Genomic DNA, 18,636 nt, shown 5'->3' on the forward strand with positions numbered 1-18,636 from the left:
TTTTTGGCTACTCACAAATGAATTAAAAAGGAAGCTTCTCTCTGGGAAACGAACTAGGGGTGTTGGAAGGGGAGGAGGGCGGGGGGTGGGAGTGAATGGGTGACGGGCATTGGGGGTTATTCTGTATGTTAGTAAATTGAACACCAATAAAAAAAATAAATTAAAAAAAAGGAAGCTTCTAAATATTTAACATTTAGGATAACATATATAACATTTTATAAAATACATCTTCAATTTAATTATGATTTTTGATATTGCTGAAAAAATAGAATTTTTATAAAGAATCCTCAGGTCTTAAGTGCTTAAAGACTTTTCTATTCATCATACTATTACTATGTAAAGTAATATTCCAATTCACAATATGCAGCATAATTCCTTATTAACTACAGTGTATATAAATCGTATTTCCAGGAGTCTTATTGATAACTTCAGTTTTGTTACCAACTGCTCTGAGTTTTTCAGGTTATTACAGACTAGATTCTTACCAAAGCTTCATGATGAGTTCATATCAACAGTAGAAGAAGCGTCTCTCCTCTTATTTTCTTGCCGTTCACTTACGTATTATCTTTATTCTGGGCTTTCTTTACATGAATAATTTCTTATAGAAATCATTTAAAGCCACATGCACGTTATGAGAGGGCTGTTTTAATTAAAACTAGAAAGTGTAACTGTTATTCACTTAACCAAGCACATGTAAACTCAATACGCTGAGAGCAAAGAGGGAGACAGGGCCCCGCTGTCAATCGCTCCTCACACTATTGAGCTTTTCCTCCCCCCCATCTTTCCCTATATCACCCGCTGATGTATAGACCATGAACGGAAGTCAGTCTGTGCAATGATTATTAGTTAAGATTAATTTATTTTTTAATGTAAGAGAAAGGTTGCATCTTCCAGTAAGATGCTAGATTGAATACACCCATTTACCTTCAGTATCTCCTAAATCTCCATTAAAACAGGAACAAATAGACCTTTTAAGTCATAAGTCATGATTATGTAAATGTCAAGAGAAGAGATGACAGCAAAATCATTTTGGAAGCTGGAAAGTAAAAGGATGGATATGAAATGACTCAGTTATCTCATAAAAGTGGAATCCTAAATCAACAGTGAGGAGAGGAAATGAACAATCCAGGTTACATAGCAGCAGCCTTCAAAGTTTTTAAAACGTTGAAAATCAGGGGTAAAAAACTGCTTATGAAAACAGATGAATTCCCAGATTTTTCCTCAACTCCACACAGATGCAACTGCTTCTCTTCCACCAAACACCAGTGTCCTCTTTAGACCAGTAAAGCAGAGAGTAAGGAGAACCAGGCACAGTTCAGGTCACACAGGGTTTCACGATGAAAGGGGGGGGCATTGAGAGGCAGTTTACCTGCAGAATGGGGGAAACCTTGCTTCTACTCCACTGGTTCCAGGATCCAGGCCTGTCCCTTCCAGGCGTCAGCAGGCAGGACATCAGGAGATCCTCTCCTGGGGAATATAATCAACATAAAGGAAAGGTGAAAATAAAAAAAAGAAAAGAAAAGGTGAAAATATATACAATTGGATTTTCTCAGAAAAAGAAGAGGCCCAGTCAGAGGTACTGCAGCGAAGCCCACAGTCAACAACTCCCAAAGCAGGGGTACAGAGCTTCCAGACAGCTTTTCATGGTCTCAAATCTAAGCAAACAGCAAGAAGGTCCCGGATAGCTGAAGAAAACCTCAGGCATGAAAGAGAGTTCCAAAGAAGCAAAAAGAAAGCAGAAAGCTACAGGAAACAGGGACTATGCAAGAAGAAGGAAAACACAGGAAAAGAAACTATCATTAATATATTCAGAGGAAAACAAAAGAATTGCATTCATGGAATATGAATATCCTTTTATTTTTCATAACATAGATATGTTGTTTTATTTTTGCTTTTTTTTTTACAAACAAACGTAGCATACGATATGCTGTATTGCACATTCCTTTTTTTATCTTAATTTTTTTTAATTTTAATTTTTTAATAAATTTACACCCTCTTCACATATTTTATCTGACCCGCTGCCTCCAGCAACTACCAATCTGTTCTCTGCATCTATGAGCTTGTTCTTTTGTGTGTTTTTATATTTGTGGGTTTTTTTTTTAAAGATTATACTTGTGAGAGAGATCATGTATTTGTCTTTCTCTGACCTATTTCAGTTAGCACAATGCCCTTGATCTCCATCTGTGTTGTCACAAATGGCAAGATTTTGTTCATTTTTTGTGGCTGAGTAATAGTCCACCATGTACATTTACCACGATTTCTTTATCCATTTACTCACCAATGGACACTTAGGTTGTTCCCATATTGTTGCTGTGGCAAATAATGTTGCAATGAACACAAGCATGCATATTTCTTTTTGAGTTAGTGTTTTCATTTTCTTTTGATAAATACCCCAAAGTAGAATTGCTACGTCATGTTGTAGTTCTATTTTAATTTTTTGAGGATCTTCAATACTGGTTTCCATAGTGGCTGCACCTATTTACGTTCCCACTGTCAGTGCACAAGGGTTCCTTCTTCTCCACATCCTCACCAACATTTATTATTTCTTGTCTTTTTGATAATAGTTATACTAAAAGGTATGAGGTGATAGCTTATTGTGGTTTTGATTTGTATTTCCCTGATAATTAATGATATGGAGCATCTTTTCATGTGCCTATTGGCCATTTGTAAGTTTTCTTTGGGAAAATGTCTGTTCAGACCTGCCCTTTTTTTTTTTTTTTAGAATTTATTTATTTATTCATGAGACACGGAGGCGGGGGGTGGGAAGAGACATAGGAAGAGGGAAAAACAGGAGGGGAACCTGATGCAGAACTTGATCCCAGGACCCCAGGATCATGCCTTGAGCCAAAGGCAGATGCTCAACCGCTGGGCCACCCAGGTGCCCCCTTCTGCCCATTCTAAAATCAAATTGTTGATTTTAAAAATAAAATTGGTGTTTTTTTGCTATTGAGCTGTATGAAATCTTCATATGTTTCGGTAAATAGCCTTTTATCAGAAATACAATTTGAAAATATTTTATCTCGTTTAGTAGGTTGTCTTCATTTTTTTTATGGTTTCCTTTGCTGTGCAGAAACTTTTTAGTATGATGTAGTCCTACTTATTTATTTTTGCTTTTGTTGTTTTTGCTTTTGGTGTCAGATTGAAGAAATTATCACTAAACCCTATGTCAAATAACTAACCATCTATGTTTTCTTCTAGGAGTTTTATGGTTTCAGGTCTTATGTTCAAGTTTTTAATCTATTTTGAATTAATTTTTGTGTATGCTGTAAGATTGTGGTAAAATTTTATTGTTTTGCATGTGGCTGTCCAGTTTTTCCAACACCGTTTATTGGAGAGTCTGTCCTTTCCCCGTTATATATTCTTGGCTCCTTTGTCATAAATTAATTGGCTATATCTATGTGGGTTTATTTTAGGGCTCTCTATTCTGTTACACTGATCTGTGTCTATTTGTATGCAAATAGCATACTATTTTAATTGCTGTAGATTTTTAATATAGTTTGAAATCAGGCAGCATGATGCCTCCAGTTTTGTTCTTTCTCAAGATTACTGTGACTATTCAGGTTTTTTTTTGTGGTTCCATACAATTTTAGGATTGTTTGCTCTTGTTTTTGAAAAATGTCATTGGAATTTTGATATCAAATTTTCATCAAAACTGTAGATTGCTTTGGGTAGTTTGGGTCCTAAAGATTGTTTTGAGTAGTATCAATTTTAACAATATTGATTCTTCTAATCCATAAGCATGTGATATCTTTCCATTTATTTGTATCTTCAATATTTTTCATAGATGTCTTATAGTTTTCAATATACAGGTATTTCCCATCCTTGGTTGAATTTATTTCTAGATATTTTATTTTGGGGGCAATTATAAAAGATGTAGTTTTCTTTGTTTCTCTTTCTGACATTTCACTTTAGTGTATAGAAATGCAACAGATTTTTGCACATGGATTTTGTATCCTGCAATGTTGCTGATTTTTTTTTTATTAGTTCTAACAGTGTTTTGATGAAGTCCTTAAGGTTTTCTATATATAATAACATTTCATCTACAAATGGTGACAGTTTTACTTCTTCCTTTTGATTTTGGATGGCTTTTTCCCCCTTACTTAATTGTTCTGGCTGGGACTTCCAATACTATATTGAATAGAAATGGAGAGAGCAGGCATCCTTGTTTGTTCCTGATCTTAGGAGAAAGACTTAAAGCTTTTTACCTTTGAGTATGATGTTAACCGTGGGCTTGTCATATATGGCCTTTTTGATGTTGAGATATATTTCCTCTGTACCCACTTTATCATAAATGGATGTTGAATTTTGTTAAATATGTTTTCTACATTTATTGATATGATCATATTATTTTTATAAATTTCACTTAATAATGGTATATGATTCTTTTAATGTATTCTTGAATTTGGTTTGCTTCAATTTTGTTGAGGATTTTTGCATCTATGTTCATCTTGGATAGTGACGTGTAATTATCTTTTTTTGTAGTGTCCTTGAATGGTCTTGATATTAGGGTAATGCTGGCCTCGTAAAATGAGTTTGGAAGATTCTCTCCTCTTCTATTTTTTGGAAATTTGAGAAAGATTGGCATTGATTATTCTTTTAATGTTTGGTAGAATTTACCAACGAAGCCATCTAGTCCTGGACTTTTTTGGTTGAGAGACTTTGGATTACTGACTCAATCTCCTTACTAGTAATGTGTCTGTTCACATTTTCTATTTCATCATGATTCAGTGTTGGTACAATGTGTGACTCTTGGAATTTATCCATGAATGGCATTCTTTAAAAGAGGACCAAGAAGACAAAAAATAAAATATGAATATAAATAAAATAAATATATAAAATGTAGTTAAAAAGATATAAAAATATATCATAAATGGAAAATCTAGTAGAAAAATGGCAAGAAACAAAGTAAGAGAATAATAGGAAATTTCAGAAAAAGAATAGAGAAAACTGAGGAGACTACATCAAAAATTGAAGAAAATTTCCATAGTGTAAGAATATAATCCCACTGGGTGCCAGCCAAGAGTTGAAACACACATTGAGAAGGTTATTGATAGTTCAGAATATTATGAGAAAAGAGAAAATCCTAAAAATTTTCAGAAAAATGACAAAACTGATTCATTAAAAAAGATAAAAAATATGTTTAAAGACTTCTCTACAGCAACACTGGAAACTCAAACAATTGGAAAAGGATGCCTTCAACATTTGGCATGACGTTTATTTTCAAACTTGAAATCAATATCCAACCAAGCTATCAATGAAGTAGGAAGACTGACTGAAGTTGAGATAAATCTTTGCAGACCCAGAGAGAAAAATGCTCGGAGTTAGGACAGGTTAGGAATGTCCTGGAAGACGTGCTCTAAGACAATGAAATGGGTAGAATATTTTATGTACATTAAGTATCTTACTTGATTGTTCTGAGAGAAGATTTAAACAACCATGGAATGTTTGGAGACTTTTAGTGGTTACTCAGAAAACTAAGCGAAACTTACGAAACCAAGCAAGCCAGGAGGGGTAGAGTAGGAGTACGAAGCAGGAAAAATAATGTAGGTCATATTTCTCAGAAGTTCATGGATTTCTACTAGACAACATTCTAAATGTTGAACTCTGCTCTAAGTAGGATTATCACGTAGCCGTAATAGGAGGAGGATGGGGACATGAAGTTTAAGTGTGTTGGGTGGTCGAGTGTATCAACGAAAGCCAAATCCTCATCATCTAACAGTGGAAATCTAACTATAATGCCTACAACTGAGAAATCAATATGTGATATCAGATGGATCTAATGCAAGTAAATATCCAAAAAGAGCTAGATTTTAACCTGGCTGTTTGGCAAGCAGAAAATGATTAGTGATATTTTGTACAAGTCATCTCACATTATTATTCAACCATAAATAGAAACCCTAACGGTTTCATGCCACTGTCCCCCCAGTGAGTTGTCTTGTACAGCGTTGGAGACCCTGGGCTTAGCCCCTGCGGTTCACGGATGGAGTGTTGAGTAAGCCCCTGGTCTGCACCTGTAACCACCAGGTAGCAATAGTGAGGCGTCCCTGGTCTTCGTACCACATTAATTTCTGAATACTTTCTGCACTAAGGGGTCTACAATTCTTTCATATGTTGGAAAGACTTTTTATGGTTGTAGAAGATACAAAAAGTATCAAGAAGGCAGAAGATATTCCCAATCCCATTGTTAATATTTTGACATATTTCAGTTTAGTCTATTTCTGGGCATTATATGCGTGTGGACATATTTTTATCATAAAAACTACATCCTTGTGTGTATTCAATTTCACATAAGTCCTCTGTTGTGAAACAGTATAAAACAAGCATTTTCCCATTCACAGTGTGTCCATGGCAATGCCCTTCGGTCACCTTAGCACAGGAGGTTCTCTCTAGCCATGCCATCCCCGACTGCCTACAGTTCCATCCCTCTAGATGCTTTGCTTCTCCTCCCTTCTTTGGGAAGAAATCTTTTTTTCTCTCCGAAACTCTTGGGAAAAGATATACCACACACACGCGCACACAGACACACACACACACAAACACCAAATTCCTCCTCCACTTATGGAAAAATGTCATGCTTATTCTGTTGTCCTAATATCTGCAAACACATGCTCTTAACTTTCCAAATGATTTTTTCCAGATCCCTTTGGGCCAAGGTCAAACCCTTGGTCTCAGGTTGAAACTAGTGTCTTAGGCAAAAGACTAATCTGTTGATGGTCCACCCTTCCCTTGTTTTTGTAGTTTCTGTACTAATAGTTGGCTCAATTAATGGCTCATCTCAGGCTTTCCTAAGAGCTCTATTATTCTGCCATTGACCTTCCCAACTGTCTCTCTGGTCCTCGGTCTTTACCCCTTACTACAGCATCATCTCTTCAACCAGCCCGTCAATCACATGCCCTAAGCGAAAAACCGTAATAGAGCTGACTGCAAGGGGTTCATGTTTACTGCCAAGATAATACAGACGTTGCCCTCGATCCCACTTCCCAACGCCTGCACTTACTCCTCAACATATATTATGGTATATTAGCATTACAATTTACTGCAGAATTTAAATTCACCCTGAACTTTTAATGTGTTTCTAAATTGTAATATTTGCATAAATATCACCTAATGTATGTTTTAAAGGTCTGTACGTAGGAAAAAGTATGAGAAATCCACAAAGGATAAAGCATGGCAAATATATTAGCATTTTCTTATTTTGATTCTTTAATTTTGTATCTACCCATACCTTTTAATCATTATGTTTTATATACACATATATATATCTGTATATGCATATATTTGCAATTAAGAAAGTTTAAGTGTGGAGAGAATTATGTACATTACATCTTTAAGTTTCCATTCTTATGTTCAGTTTAATAATATCCAAATTATATATCACTTCCTGGTTTCTGTTGTTTTTTTCTACAGTAAAATAGTTAATATTTAAGCCCCAAATTTCAGTTGCCACTTAGTACTACACTATAAGAATTTTTAAACTTATTTTGCTATTTTATTTACATACCATTTGTTTTTCAAGTTTTCAATGGAAAATGTTATCATGGAAAATATAAAACATTCCCATGTATGAAATATAAGGCAAACAAGATATTTATACATTAATTTGTTTGGGGTGAAGAGTAGATACCCCAGGGAGCTAACTTTAAATTAATTAGAACATAAAAGGCAAATTATAATCCAATGCACTTGACCCTACTATGCTAGGTCATTCCCACATCCATGATGGCTTTCAGTGAGTACTAAATACTTCCTTTCCATGATTTCTTAAAAAGATCCTTCAGTGTATATATCACAGACAGCATACCTCTCTGTATGAAACAGGGTGATTCTTCTATTTGTATATTTTTAAATAAGGACAGATCGTAAATAAGCAAGAATTGATACATGAAGAAATATAAGGAGGCTATTACAATAACCCAAATCAGAGGTGATGTTGATTTATTCCAAAGTGATAGCAATGGAGATGAACATGAAAGAGTCCAGACATATTTATATAGATAAAATTGACCCAATTTGGTGGGAAGGAAGAGAATGTTCTCAGGGAGGACAAGCAATATAGTATAGTGGCTGAGGGTATGAATTCTAAAGCAAGACTACATGGTTTCAAAATCCAAGTCTGCCATTTCCAGACTCTGTGACCTTGGGCAAGCCACTGAACTTTACTCTGTCTCATGTTTTCATGTGTAAAATGTGATAAATACAGTGCTAACCTCATTCCACTGTAAGAATAAGATGGATTAAATTGTTTATTTACTTTGAACTTAGAATAGTGTTTATTATATACGGAGCACACTGTGTTTGTAATTATAATGATGATAATGCTATTAGCTTATATAGGTGATCCTAAAGAAGAACTACATTTGAGGAAGAAAATAGTGGGTTTGGTCTTGAACATTTTGGGAGTGGAGTTTTATTTAAGATTTTCAAGTTATGTTAAATAGTCAATTGGATATATAGGTCTAAAAGGAGAAGTCTGGGCTGAAGACCAGAATTGATAGTATGGTGTATCTACAGGCATTAAATCAGTGAAAATATATGAGATTTCCTAAAGATAAATACTTCAGAAAAAAGAGGTAGCCGTGACGGAGTTTCAAGAAACTCTAGTTTTAAGGAAGGATAAAAGAAAATGAATTGGCAAGGTAAATAGAGAAACAAGTAGAGATGTGGGAGAAAAACCAGAAGAGTGAGATATCACAGAAGCCCCAAGAAGAGTTTTGCAGCAGGAAGAAGTGGTTAACTCTTCTGGGTACTGTCAAGAGGTCTACAAGACTGAGACTGAGAAGTATGTGTTGGGTTTAGTAGTACATTGATAATCAAAGCAAGTGCGGTTGGGGTGGCCTGAAGGGACGGAAGCCAGATTGGAGTGGTTAAAGGAACAGAGTCAGTGAATGTAGACGACTCTTTTACGTAGTTTGTGAAAATGGGGGTGAGGTAAGGCCGTGGTTTAATTGAGAAGAATGTAACGAAGGCCGCCATTTTCCCTTTTGTAAAGATGACTTGAAAATGATGAAATGTTGGCGGCATGAAGCCAAATATTAAGCAAAGGACCACATGATGTATAAACTTTTTTCTTGTTGAACAGAACTCAGACACAGGAACCAAGTACCGAACAAAGAAGGACCACATGATGTGTAAACTTATGTGCTTGTGTATCGCTTACTCTTCTACCATTGGTGGACTCACAACGATCACAGGCACTTCTACCAACTTGATCTTCTCTGAGCATTTCAATACGTAAGTAAAATGATTGGATCGTTGATTAAATAAATAGGCAGCACATAACTTACAAGGCTTATTCCTCACTGATTCAGAGAATCAGGAACGGAAATTGCTGTACTGAGTTAACCTTTTTTCTTTTTTTTCATCAGGACATCTATAGGTCTAGAGACCTTCCCTTCCACTAAGAGTTAAATATGGAAGGTGTAGTGAATTAACAGGTGCCTTAAGATTCCCCAAGTCAGCTCACAATAGATAGTTATGTCTGGCTGACCATTCTAATCAAATGGGAAGACTTTTCTTGTTAAAAATAATACTGTGAATGATAGTTAACTAATGTGAATAGGGATTATCTAGGTAGGAAAATTTATGTAGGGTTTGGGAACTAGCATTTAAACATAAAAGATGAGAGTTGCGTACAAAGGTGCTTATTACAGAAGTCTTGCCTAGAATTCAAAAAGATTTGAAGGATTGGGCAATTGCAAGAAATGTCAGTGATAAAGCATTCTAAGGACAGACATAGGACTCTAAATATTAGTTTGCAACCGTGATGTTCATCTATTGGAGAACATGGGGAATCTGTGGGTAGAGTCAGATAACTTGGGTTAAAAAATCTGTAATTTTCAGCCACTTACTTTGTGAATTTGAACAACAAAAAGTGAATTACTCTCCCAGGACTTAAATTTTTCATATCTAAAACAGTCACAATTCAGATGATTATTGTGAGACTTAAATGAAGTAAACCATGTAAAAATACTTGATGCTATTTCTGAGAGCTATTGTAAGAATTATTGATACAATAGTTTGAAAGTCCATGCTTTCACGTGAGGACTCAAACAGAATTCTACACCTGCAGTGTGTTTTCAAATACTAACAGGACAGATGATCAGAGTTCCAGCAAGGTGGGCCACATTAAGGATGCCCTGGAACAGGATGTACGTCTTTTCACAAAAAGACTAGGGTTCAGAGTCAGGAAGACTACATTCTTCAAAGCAGATTCACAGATTTTATGACCTTTCTAAAATTATTTGCAAAATGTTGTGCATGCATAGCTTTTCTCGGAAACCCAAGACAAAAAAAAAAAAAAAATGTCACACTCCATTGTCCTAAAAAGAACAAGAACTGTGTACAAAGAGCAGTGGGATAGCAGTTGAAGACCGTCTAATACAGACCTCCATGTGTATTTATTGTTTCCCTGATTGCACGTCCATCACGCATGCTCCAGCGGCCAACATCGATAGGAACCTCAAAACGGCATTTGGTTTATTAAGTGGGAGACTTCTGAAGCTCTCTGTGTCGGAGAGGATTTATCTAATGTGTCTCCTAATTCAAGACAGGAAATGTACTTGATCTCTTTCTGAAAACTAGACTTCCATCCTTTTTCATGAGTTCCTCCAGAAAGAGATTCCACATTTTGGTCTTCTCTGCAAATCCTTTTCTAAAATGTAGACCAAAAGTTTATTGTTTTACTCTTGGTGTTAGAGAACTGCTGGTTTCCAACATTCTCATGAGATCGATGTTGTTGCAGTAATCCATGCTGACTTGCCCTGTGTCTGCGGTCTTGCACAATGTATCAACCAAATTTTCTTTCTTTTATTTAACTGTTCCCTTGATTCTTAGGATGCAGTAATCCATTTGCAATGACAGATTGGGAGCATTGCAGCACTTTAAGCAAAATGTTTCAGTAACTATTTTCCCTAATTATCTAATCTTCCAATTCTCCTATTCATGGGAATTTGGCCAAATATTCTTTAATTTAGAAAATGCTTAATATGTACTTGAAATTTAGTGAAGTTTTTTCTTCAAAAGTTTGCTTTAACATTAGAGAATTATACACAAACAGAAAGAAACTCAAAGTATCCCTTCCTGATAGAAAATACTAGAATAGAGGGGGAAAACAAACTTATGTGAGGCAATATGATTAATCCTATTAAACAAGCCAGATATTTAACCCACTTTTTCTTAAACATTGGCCCCAAGATACAACCACATCTCAAAGCAACAGTGGAATGAAATGCATTCAATTTCATTGGAAAAAGTACCAAGAACTTAGAAATACAGGGAAAAAAAATTATATTCTTTGTCAAGATGTTTGGACCTGGAAAGAAATTGCCCTTTGTTTCCAAATCTTATGCAATAATGCCACCTTTTCCTCTTGACACTGCTTGCCATCCTTTTTAAAGCAGTATCGACAGTCATTGTGTATAATTTAATTTGGATCTTGCCTAACTCCATGAGTGCATGAATCCTAAGAATCAGTGACTTGACATCTAGAGAAAGGTGCTATCTTACAAACAGTGGGAAGAAGGGAACGGATTTCAAAGCCTTTGTTTATTCATCTATTCACCTATCACTTGCAGATATAAAATGTATCATGTTTACTGACTGAGTGAATGGGTAAAGGTTTATTTTTATTTGCACTGAATAAAATTTAGCTTCCTCAGAATAAACATTTGTTCTAGGACTGATGATGTGCAAGCAAGGCACTGTTGTGAATTCTTTTGGAGAATGAAAAAAATGAAACTTGCCAGGAAGATTTGAGATTCTCTCTGGGTTCTAGACAAAATGTACATCTGTGAAAAACATTAAAAATTTTAAAACATAATAGCGTTTGGTTTTTCACATGGAGGCCAGTAGGTAGGTGGTATGTGTTGGATTCCACCTGCTCCGCAGTACACACTTACCCTATATGCCCTTGCTGTGAGGGCAGCATATGGAGGTGAGAAAAGCACAGATTCTGGGCTTAACTGCCTTTGTTGAAATCCCAGCTCTTCCATTTCCAAGCTGGGTGATCTTACACTACTAACTCTCTTTAAGCTTCTTACCTTGCCAGAAAAATGGAATATTAAGAACTCTCTTTTAGAGAATTGTTTAAAGTTTTTATTAAAAAATAAATAGCACTTTATTTTTTTATTATTTATTTATTTATTTATGATAGTCACAGAGAGAGAGAGAGAGAGGCAGAGACACAGGCAGAGGGAGAAGCAGGCTCCATGCACTGAGAGCCCAACGTGGGATTCGATCCCGGGTCTCCAGGATCGCGCCCTGGGCCAAAGGCAGGCGCCAAACCACTGCGCCACCCAGGGATCCCTAAATAGCACTTTAAAATCGTACCTGTCTCAGAGAATATGCTCAGTAAATGTTGGTTATTACTATGAGATTTGAGAAAGTTGATGTTCATCTAGCAGACTGAAGTTCGGACTATGGTCATTCAAACCCCAAAGTCTGTCTCCCTAAAAAATCACCTCCTTAGAAACATAATTGAATATACATCCCAAAAGGGGACTGTAGCTGTATGCAGCACCCTTCAAACACTAGAGATTTGTGCAACATGGCTCAATCCTAAAAGAGGTAAACACCACATTTATGGAGAGAATGAATGCAAATAATTCGTAAAATGAAAGCACAAAAAGTTTGTAATCATTTCCTTTTTTTTTTTTTTCCTCAAGGCAGTAAAAGAGCCTGTGGATTTTCTTTTTTCTTTTTTTTCCTTTACCTTTTTTTGCACTGTTTAAATAACAATGTGCAGATTGATTGGCATTCCAAGAGTCTGGGGATAGGAGACCATTTAGGAGTCTGTTACCAAAGTGCTGACAAGTGACAAGGGGCAGAACTAAACTAGTTATGAAGTGATAGGATTTAGACTCAAGATAATGTACAGGCAGAAGGTGGTGAGTAATCAGGTGTGAGGATTTAAGGGCCATGAGGGGTTAGGGCAAGTCTGGGATTTTTGCCGATCCAGCTAGATAGATGGTGATGCCACGAACTTTTAGGTTCATTGAAGAAATTAACAAATTTGATTTTAGATATCTCGGGATGGCTGCTAAGAGCCTATGCAAGGGTTTTTTTTTTTAATTTTTTTATAAATTTATTTTTTATTGGTGTTCAATTTGCCAACGTATAGAATAACACCCAGTGCTCATCCTGTCAAGTGCCCCCCTCAGTGCCTGTCACCCAGTCACCGCCACCCCCCGCCCTCCTCCCCTTCCATCACCCCTAGTTCGTTTCCCAGAGTTAGGAGTCTCTCATGTTCTGTCTCCCTCTCTGATATTTCCCACTTATTTTTTCTCCTTTCCCCTTTATTTCCTTTCACTATTTTTTATATTCCCCAAATGAATGAGACCATATAATGTTTGTCCTTCTCCGACTGACTTACTTCACTCAGCATCATACCCTCCAGGTCCATCCACGTCGAAGCACATGGTGGGTATTTGTCATTTCTAATGGCTGAGGAATATTCCATTTTGTACAGAGACCACATCTCCTTTATCCATCATCTGTCAATGGACACCGAGGCTCCCTCCACAGTGTGGCTACTGTGGACATTGCTGCTATAAACATCGGGGTGCAGGTGTCCCGGCATTTCACTGCATCTGAATCTTTGGGGTAAATCCCCAGCAGGGCAGTTGCTGGGTCGTGGGGCAGGTCTATTTTAAGCTCTTTGAGGAACCTCCACACAGTTTTCCAGAGTGACTGCACCAGGTCACATTCCCACCAACAGTGTAAGAGGGTTCCCTTTTCTCCGCATCCTCTCCAACATTCGTGGTTTCCTGCCTTGTTAATTTTCCCCATTCTCACCGGTGTGAGGTGGGATCTCATTGCGGTTTTGATTTGTATTTCCCTGATGGCCAGTGATGCCGAGCATTTTCTCCTGTGCATGTTGGCCATGTCTATGTCTTCCTCCGTGAGATTTCTCTTCATGTCTTCTGTCCATTTCATGACTGGATTGTTGGTTTCTGTGCTGTTGAGTTGAATAAGTTCTTTATGGATCTTCGATACTAGCCCTTTATCTGATAGGTCATTTGCAAATGGCTTCTCCCATCTGTAGGTTGTCTTTGAGTTTTGTGGACTGTTCCTTTTGCTGTGCAAAAGCTTCTTATCTTGATGAAGTCCCAACAGTTCATTTTTGATTTTGTTTCTTTTGCCTCCGTGGATGAATCTTGCAAGAAGTTACTGTGGCCGAGTTCAAAAAGGGTGTTGCCCGTGTTCTCCTCTAGGATTTTGATGGAATCTTGTCTCACATTTAGATCTTTCATCCATTTTGAGTTTATCTTTGTGTTGCACGGGGTTTTTAGTAGACATTTGCAAATGGAGTGGAAAACTTTGAGGGCTGTGTATATATAAACCCAGAAATTAGCATCTTGAATGTAGAAATGGTCACATAGGGAGAAGAAAGTTGAAAGAACCAAGACATGGATAGATTCTTGGGAACTATTGACAAGAAAGAAGATGAGAAAAGTTTATCAAAGTGGGTGGAGAACCATGGGCATGTGGTGTTCTGAGGGCTAAATGAGACCTTTTTCAGAATGGAGGATGAGTTGGAACAAGCCGCGCGGTAGAAGGGTCAAGGGGGACCGTGGCTAAGGGAAGGCTCCTTTCTGATGGGCGCCCTCCCATAAGACGTGGGAGGCGGGGCAGAGCTAGGCCGAGGAGAGGGAAGATGTGAGCAGTAGGGAGGGAAACAGCTAATTGGAATGATTTCCTTCGACGTTGAGGAAGCAAAGAAGAAAAGAGCAAAGTGTGGTGTGCCCAGAGGCAGAGAGCCCTCGTGGACAAGGAGGACGTCAGTTTTGTGTTACGCTCAGGAAGGAAACTGTAAAACAGATACATGATGTTTTGAGAAAGAGAGAGAGAGAGAAGGAAATGACTGGCTAAGTGTTGGGTAGAAGCAGAAAGAAAATAGAAACAAGCGTAGAAACGTCGGTCTTGGAAAAGAAGGACGTGTCTTCCTGAGGACTAATGGGGGGAAGTAGAAAAATGGGAAGACACAGAAACTTCAGGTCACATATACGATTCCCTCATTTCACAGATGAGGAAACTGAGGCGCAGAGACTTTAAATATGTATTTATTTATTTATTTGAGTAAGAGCAGATAGTGGGGGGGGGGGCGGGCAGGGGAGAGAATCTGGGGCAGAGTCTGCCCTGGGAGCCAGGCCCCACTCGGCTCCACCTCACGAGCGCCTGAGGTCATGATCTGAGCCCAAACCAAGAGTCTGACGCTCCACTGAGTGACCCTGGGGCCCCATGGCTCGGACACTCTGTAATGACCCCTAGTCAATGAAGGGACTGCCAGCTGAGGGCAGACGGCCAAGTTCCAGGCTCCTTCGACCCCACGGCCTGCCTCACAGACCATGGGGAAGGTGCCAACCTGCAAAGATCTAGAAAAACAAGTGAGTTTGCTGCCAGTAGCAAGGGCTACATCCGTGTTCACATTCACGGGTCGCATTTTCTTCCTATAAAACGTGAGCCTGCAAACACGGCGCGTGTTATGTGAAGTAGTTGCAAAGCTCAGTTAGCTCCGAGTTAGACTGAACCATCCCCTCGCCATGAGCCGGTAGACAGCTCGGAAGGTGACTTTCAGGATAATACTAACAAGACTGGAGCGATGTACTAACTCAACTATAAAGTGTGACATTTCTCACGTTCTTAATCCTGGAAGCGAGCTCCAGAGGTACCTAAGCTCTGACTTCTCTGTGATTAATTCATCGTTGGCCTTAATTGATCCTTGGAACAGAGCATTCTGGAAATATTTTTTTGTTCTCTCGCCTCCTGTTACAACTTGCTGCTTTGTTAGGTTTTTATTGGCGCCTCCAGTGGATAAATCCTGCTTGCTCGGTGCTCTCTACCTGCCCCCCATTCCCTCCTGCTCCACCGATAACGCCCCCAGTCATCACCCAATCTCCGTCTTTCCCGACGATATCGTCAATAAATACCAGGCTGTCAGTAAGCCATTTCCTCCTACTCCGGTTCCCGGAAGATGGGCCGACGCTGCCAACTTCCTCCTCGGCCCGTGTAGATGCTGTTTCGTCTGCCACTCTGTTCAGGTGCTGCTATGCCACCTTTCCCAGCTCCTCTTGTCATGAACTATATTCGCGTTTCTACAAACCTGTCTCACCCACGCTCACGCCATCACCCCTAATGATTTGAAATCTTGTCGAGTCCGCAGGGACCGCTGTCTCATCCTTTTATCACACAAAGGGCGATCAATAAGCACTATCTGAGATGGACCATACCAAGACATACATGAAGCGTTTACTGTTCTTGGGAATCACCTAAATAACGAAATAATCTTTTGATATTAAAATTATGCTATTGAGGGAAATATTATTAGAGACAATGACTGCTTTCATAGCAGAGTAGTTTTGGTGCATCGATAGTAGTTAACAAACAGAATAGCTATTAGACTCAAAAAAACAAATCTACCAGATTAAAATGGAAGATTATCCCAAGAAATCTCTCCTAGCTTGCTAATTGTCAGAGTATATGATTCAGCTTGTGGGTGTCAGCTTGTGGGTATACCAGAAGCACAGAAGGAAGTTTTGTTATCAATAATTAGTGCAATGACTGTTACTAATTACCTGTTAAATTATAACTACTCTAGGTTCACAAACTAAGAAATGGCAAAATAAATGTGTTCATAGGGGCGCCAACTTCAGGGCCCACCTTCCCGCCATTTCTTCTTGGCGCCCTGCAAAGGGGAGGGTGAAGCACTTACCTAGCAGCAGCTGCCGTCAGAGGTCGCCCCGATTTTCCCCTGCAGGGACGAGCAATTCTATTTCTCAGAAATAATTTCTCTGGCAAACACCATAGGGGAGATTTGGGCATTGCAGAGTTTGGACTCAGACTGGCTCAGGTTTCAGTCCTGCCACATGTTAGCTTGACGTCTGTGAACGTCGCTCCTTCTGCCAAATGGGGCAATGTCAGGGGACTGCGAGGACTGCCTGGAGAATGCGCGCGTGGGCCTTGGCTCGGTCCGTCACTGAGCCGCCGGCTGCCCTCCTGGGCCTTTGCCCTCGTGAACGGGAGGAGCTGGTATTTGAAAAAAAACGTCTGCAAATGCACGAATACCAACGCGACGAGTGGCTCGGACTCAGGAGTAATCAAGGCAGTCCGTAATCTAAAGGACTCTGATCAGCGTGGCCACGGCTTCGGGCGCTTGAAAGGCCAAACGTGGTTTGAAGGCCGCAAACCTCCCCAGCTGCCCGCCGGAGGCCGTGGCGCGTGGCCCGGGCCGTGGGGCCGAGGAGGGCAGCAAGGCCTCCCCCAGCTGCGCCGCGCTCCGGGCTGGGGCTGGCCTTCGTCGCGGTGAGAGCATCTCCACGGGGCTCTACCGCGTCCTGAGGACACCAGGTTCGGTCCCGGCCTGGGCACGTTCCGCAGCACACACGGAACCGTCTGTTCTCACCGGGGCTGGAGTTGAGGACACTGGGCTTCGATGCAAACACGCTGCGCTTAAAGCGCTCCTCCTGGGGCGAGAATTCTGCTCGGCTGCACAGTCTGCGACCTTGAAGAGTCCACCGAAGCTCGTGAGATGGTGTCATCCTGCGGAAAGTGGAAAGATGCTGGCCGCGCCTTAGAACGTAGCGTGCGTGGCTCACCTGCTCGTCCTAACCATCGGTGTGACCTGTGGCTGGACGCCCGGGGTGCGCACCCCCTTCCTCCTGCCTCCATTTACTCTTGAAACCATCACACCCATTCCTCTGGGTGGCGGTGTCACCTACCTGTCGCTACCTACCCATCTTATATGTAACCTGCCCTCTGCCCTCGGGGCCAGACCCACGTGAGCACTTGGGAGCCTGGGGACGTTCCCACCTCAGGTGAGCATGCCCGCGGGGTGTGTGTGCCCAGCCGCTCCCTCCCCGTCTGCCAACCTGTTCTTCCCTCAGACTTCATTTCAATAAATGGCACCTATTCCCCGCTTCTCCACATTTTGTCCCAAGTATATTGGAAACCAATGGTCTTCTCTTCACCTTCACCGCCACCAATCCGCCTCCAGCCAAATCTGCTCTACTTCCTACGCCATCGCACCCTCCTCCTCTGCCAAGCTTCTTTGTCTCTAATGAATTTCCTTGCGTATTTGTTTTATGTGACTGTTGTACAAACTACCATTAACTTAGTGGCTTAAAGAAGCATGAGTTTATGACTTCATAATTCCCAAGGTCAGGAATTCTAGGCCTGGGTTATGTGAGTCTGCTGCTTAGGATCTCGTTAGATGGAAATCGAGGTGGCAGCTGGGCCTTGAATCCCACAGAAGTCAGGGCCCTGTTCTCAGATCACCCACTGGCTGAATTCAGTTCCCCGTGGCTCAACTATGGAGGTGCCCACTGTAGGTGGTCTGGGGTCACTCCCTGCTTCCAGAGGCTGTGCCTCGATCCTCGCCACCTGAGCCCTCCGCTGACAACAGGAAAGCTCGCTTCCTTAGGCCAGCGGGAAAGGCTGTCCTTTGAGCACTCGCCTGATTAAGTCAGACCCGTCCAAGTCTCCCGTTTGAGTCACCGGAGTCTATCTCAATGGGGACCTTGGTTCCGCAACAAAATCCCTTCACCTTTCCCATGAAAGAACCTAATCAGACTCTGCCTGCACAGAAGGAGGGAGGATTATACAAAAATTTATACCAGAGGCAGATAGGGGGTCACCTATCAC

General features: G+C 40.1%; 1 protein-coding gene across 3 annotated transcripts in view; it reads left to right on the forward strand.

The window, feature by feature from the left end:
* The window catches only part of SLC13A1 (solute carrier family 13 member 1), a 105,136-nt gene that overhangs the window by 38,216 nt on the left and 48,284 nt on the right, over positions 1-18,636 (forward strand). For all 3 annotated transcript variants that reach the window (XM_077855958.1, XM_077855957.1, XM_077855956.1), the window contains exon 7: positions 9,080-9,231. In XM_077855958.1, the coding sequence (XP_077712084.1) occupies positions 9,080-9,231 (152 nt within the window). The remainder of the gene's footprint in view (positions 1-9,079; positions 9,232-18,636) is intronic.

The sequence above is a fragment of the Canis aureus genome, chromosome 18 (assembly GCF_053574225.1).
Source record: "Canis aureus isolate CA01 chromosome 18, VMU_Caureus_v.1.0, whole genome shotgun sequence".
In the NCBI taxonomy this organism is placed as follows: domain Eukaryota; kingdom Metazoa; phylum Chordata; class Mammalia; order Carnivora; family Canidae; genus Canis; species Canis aureus.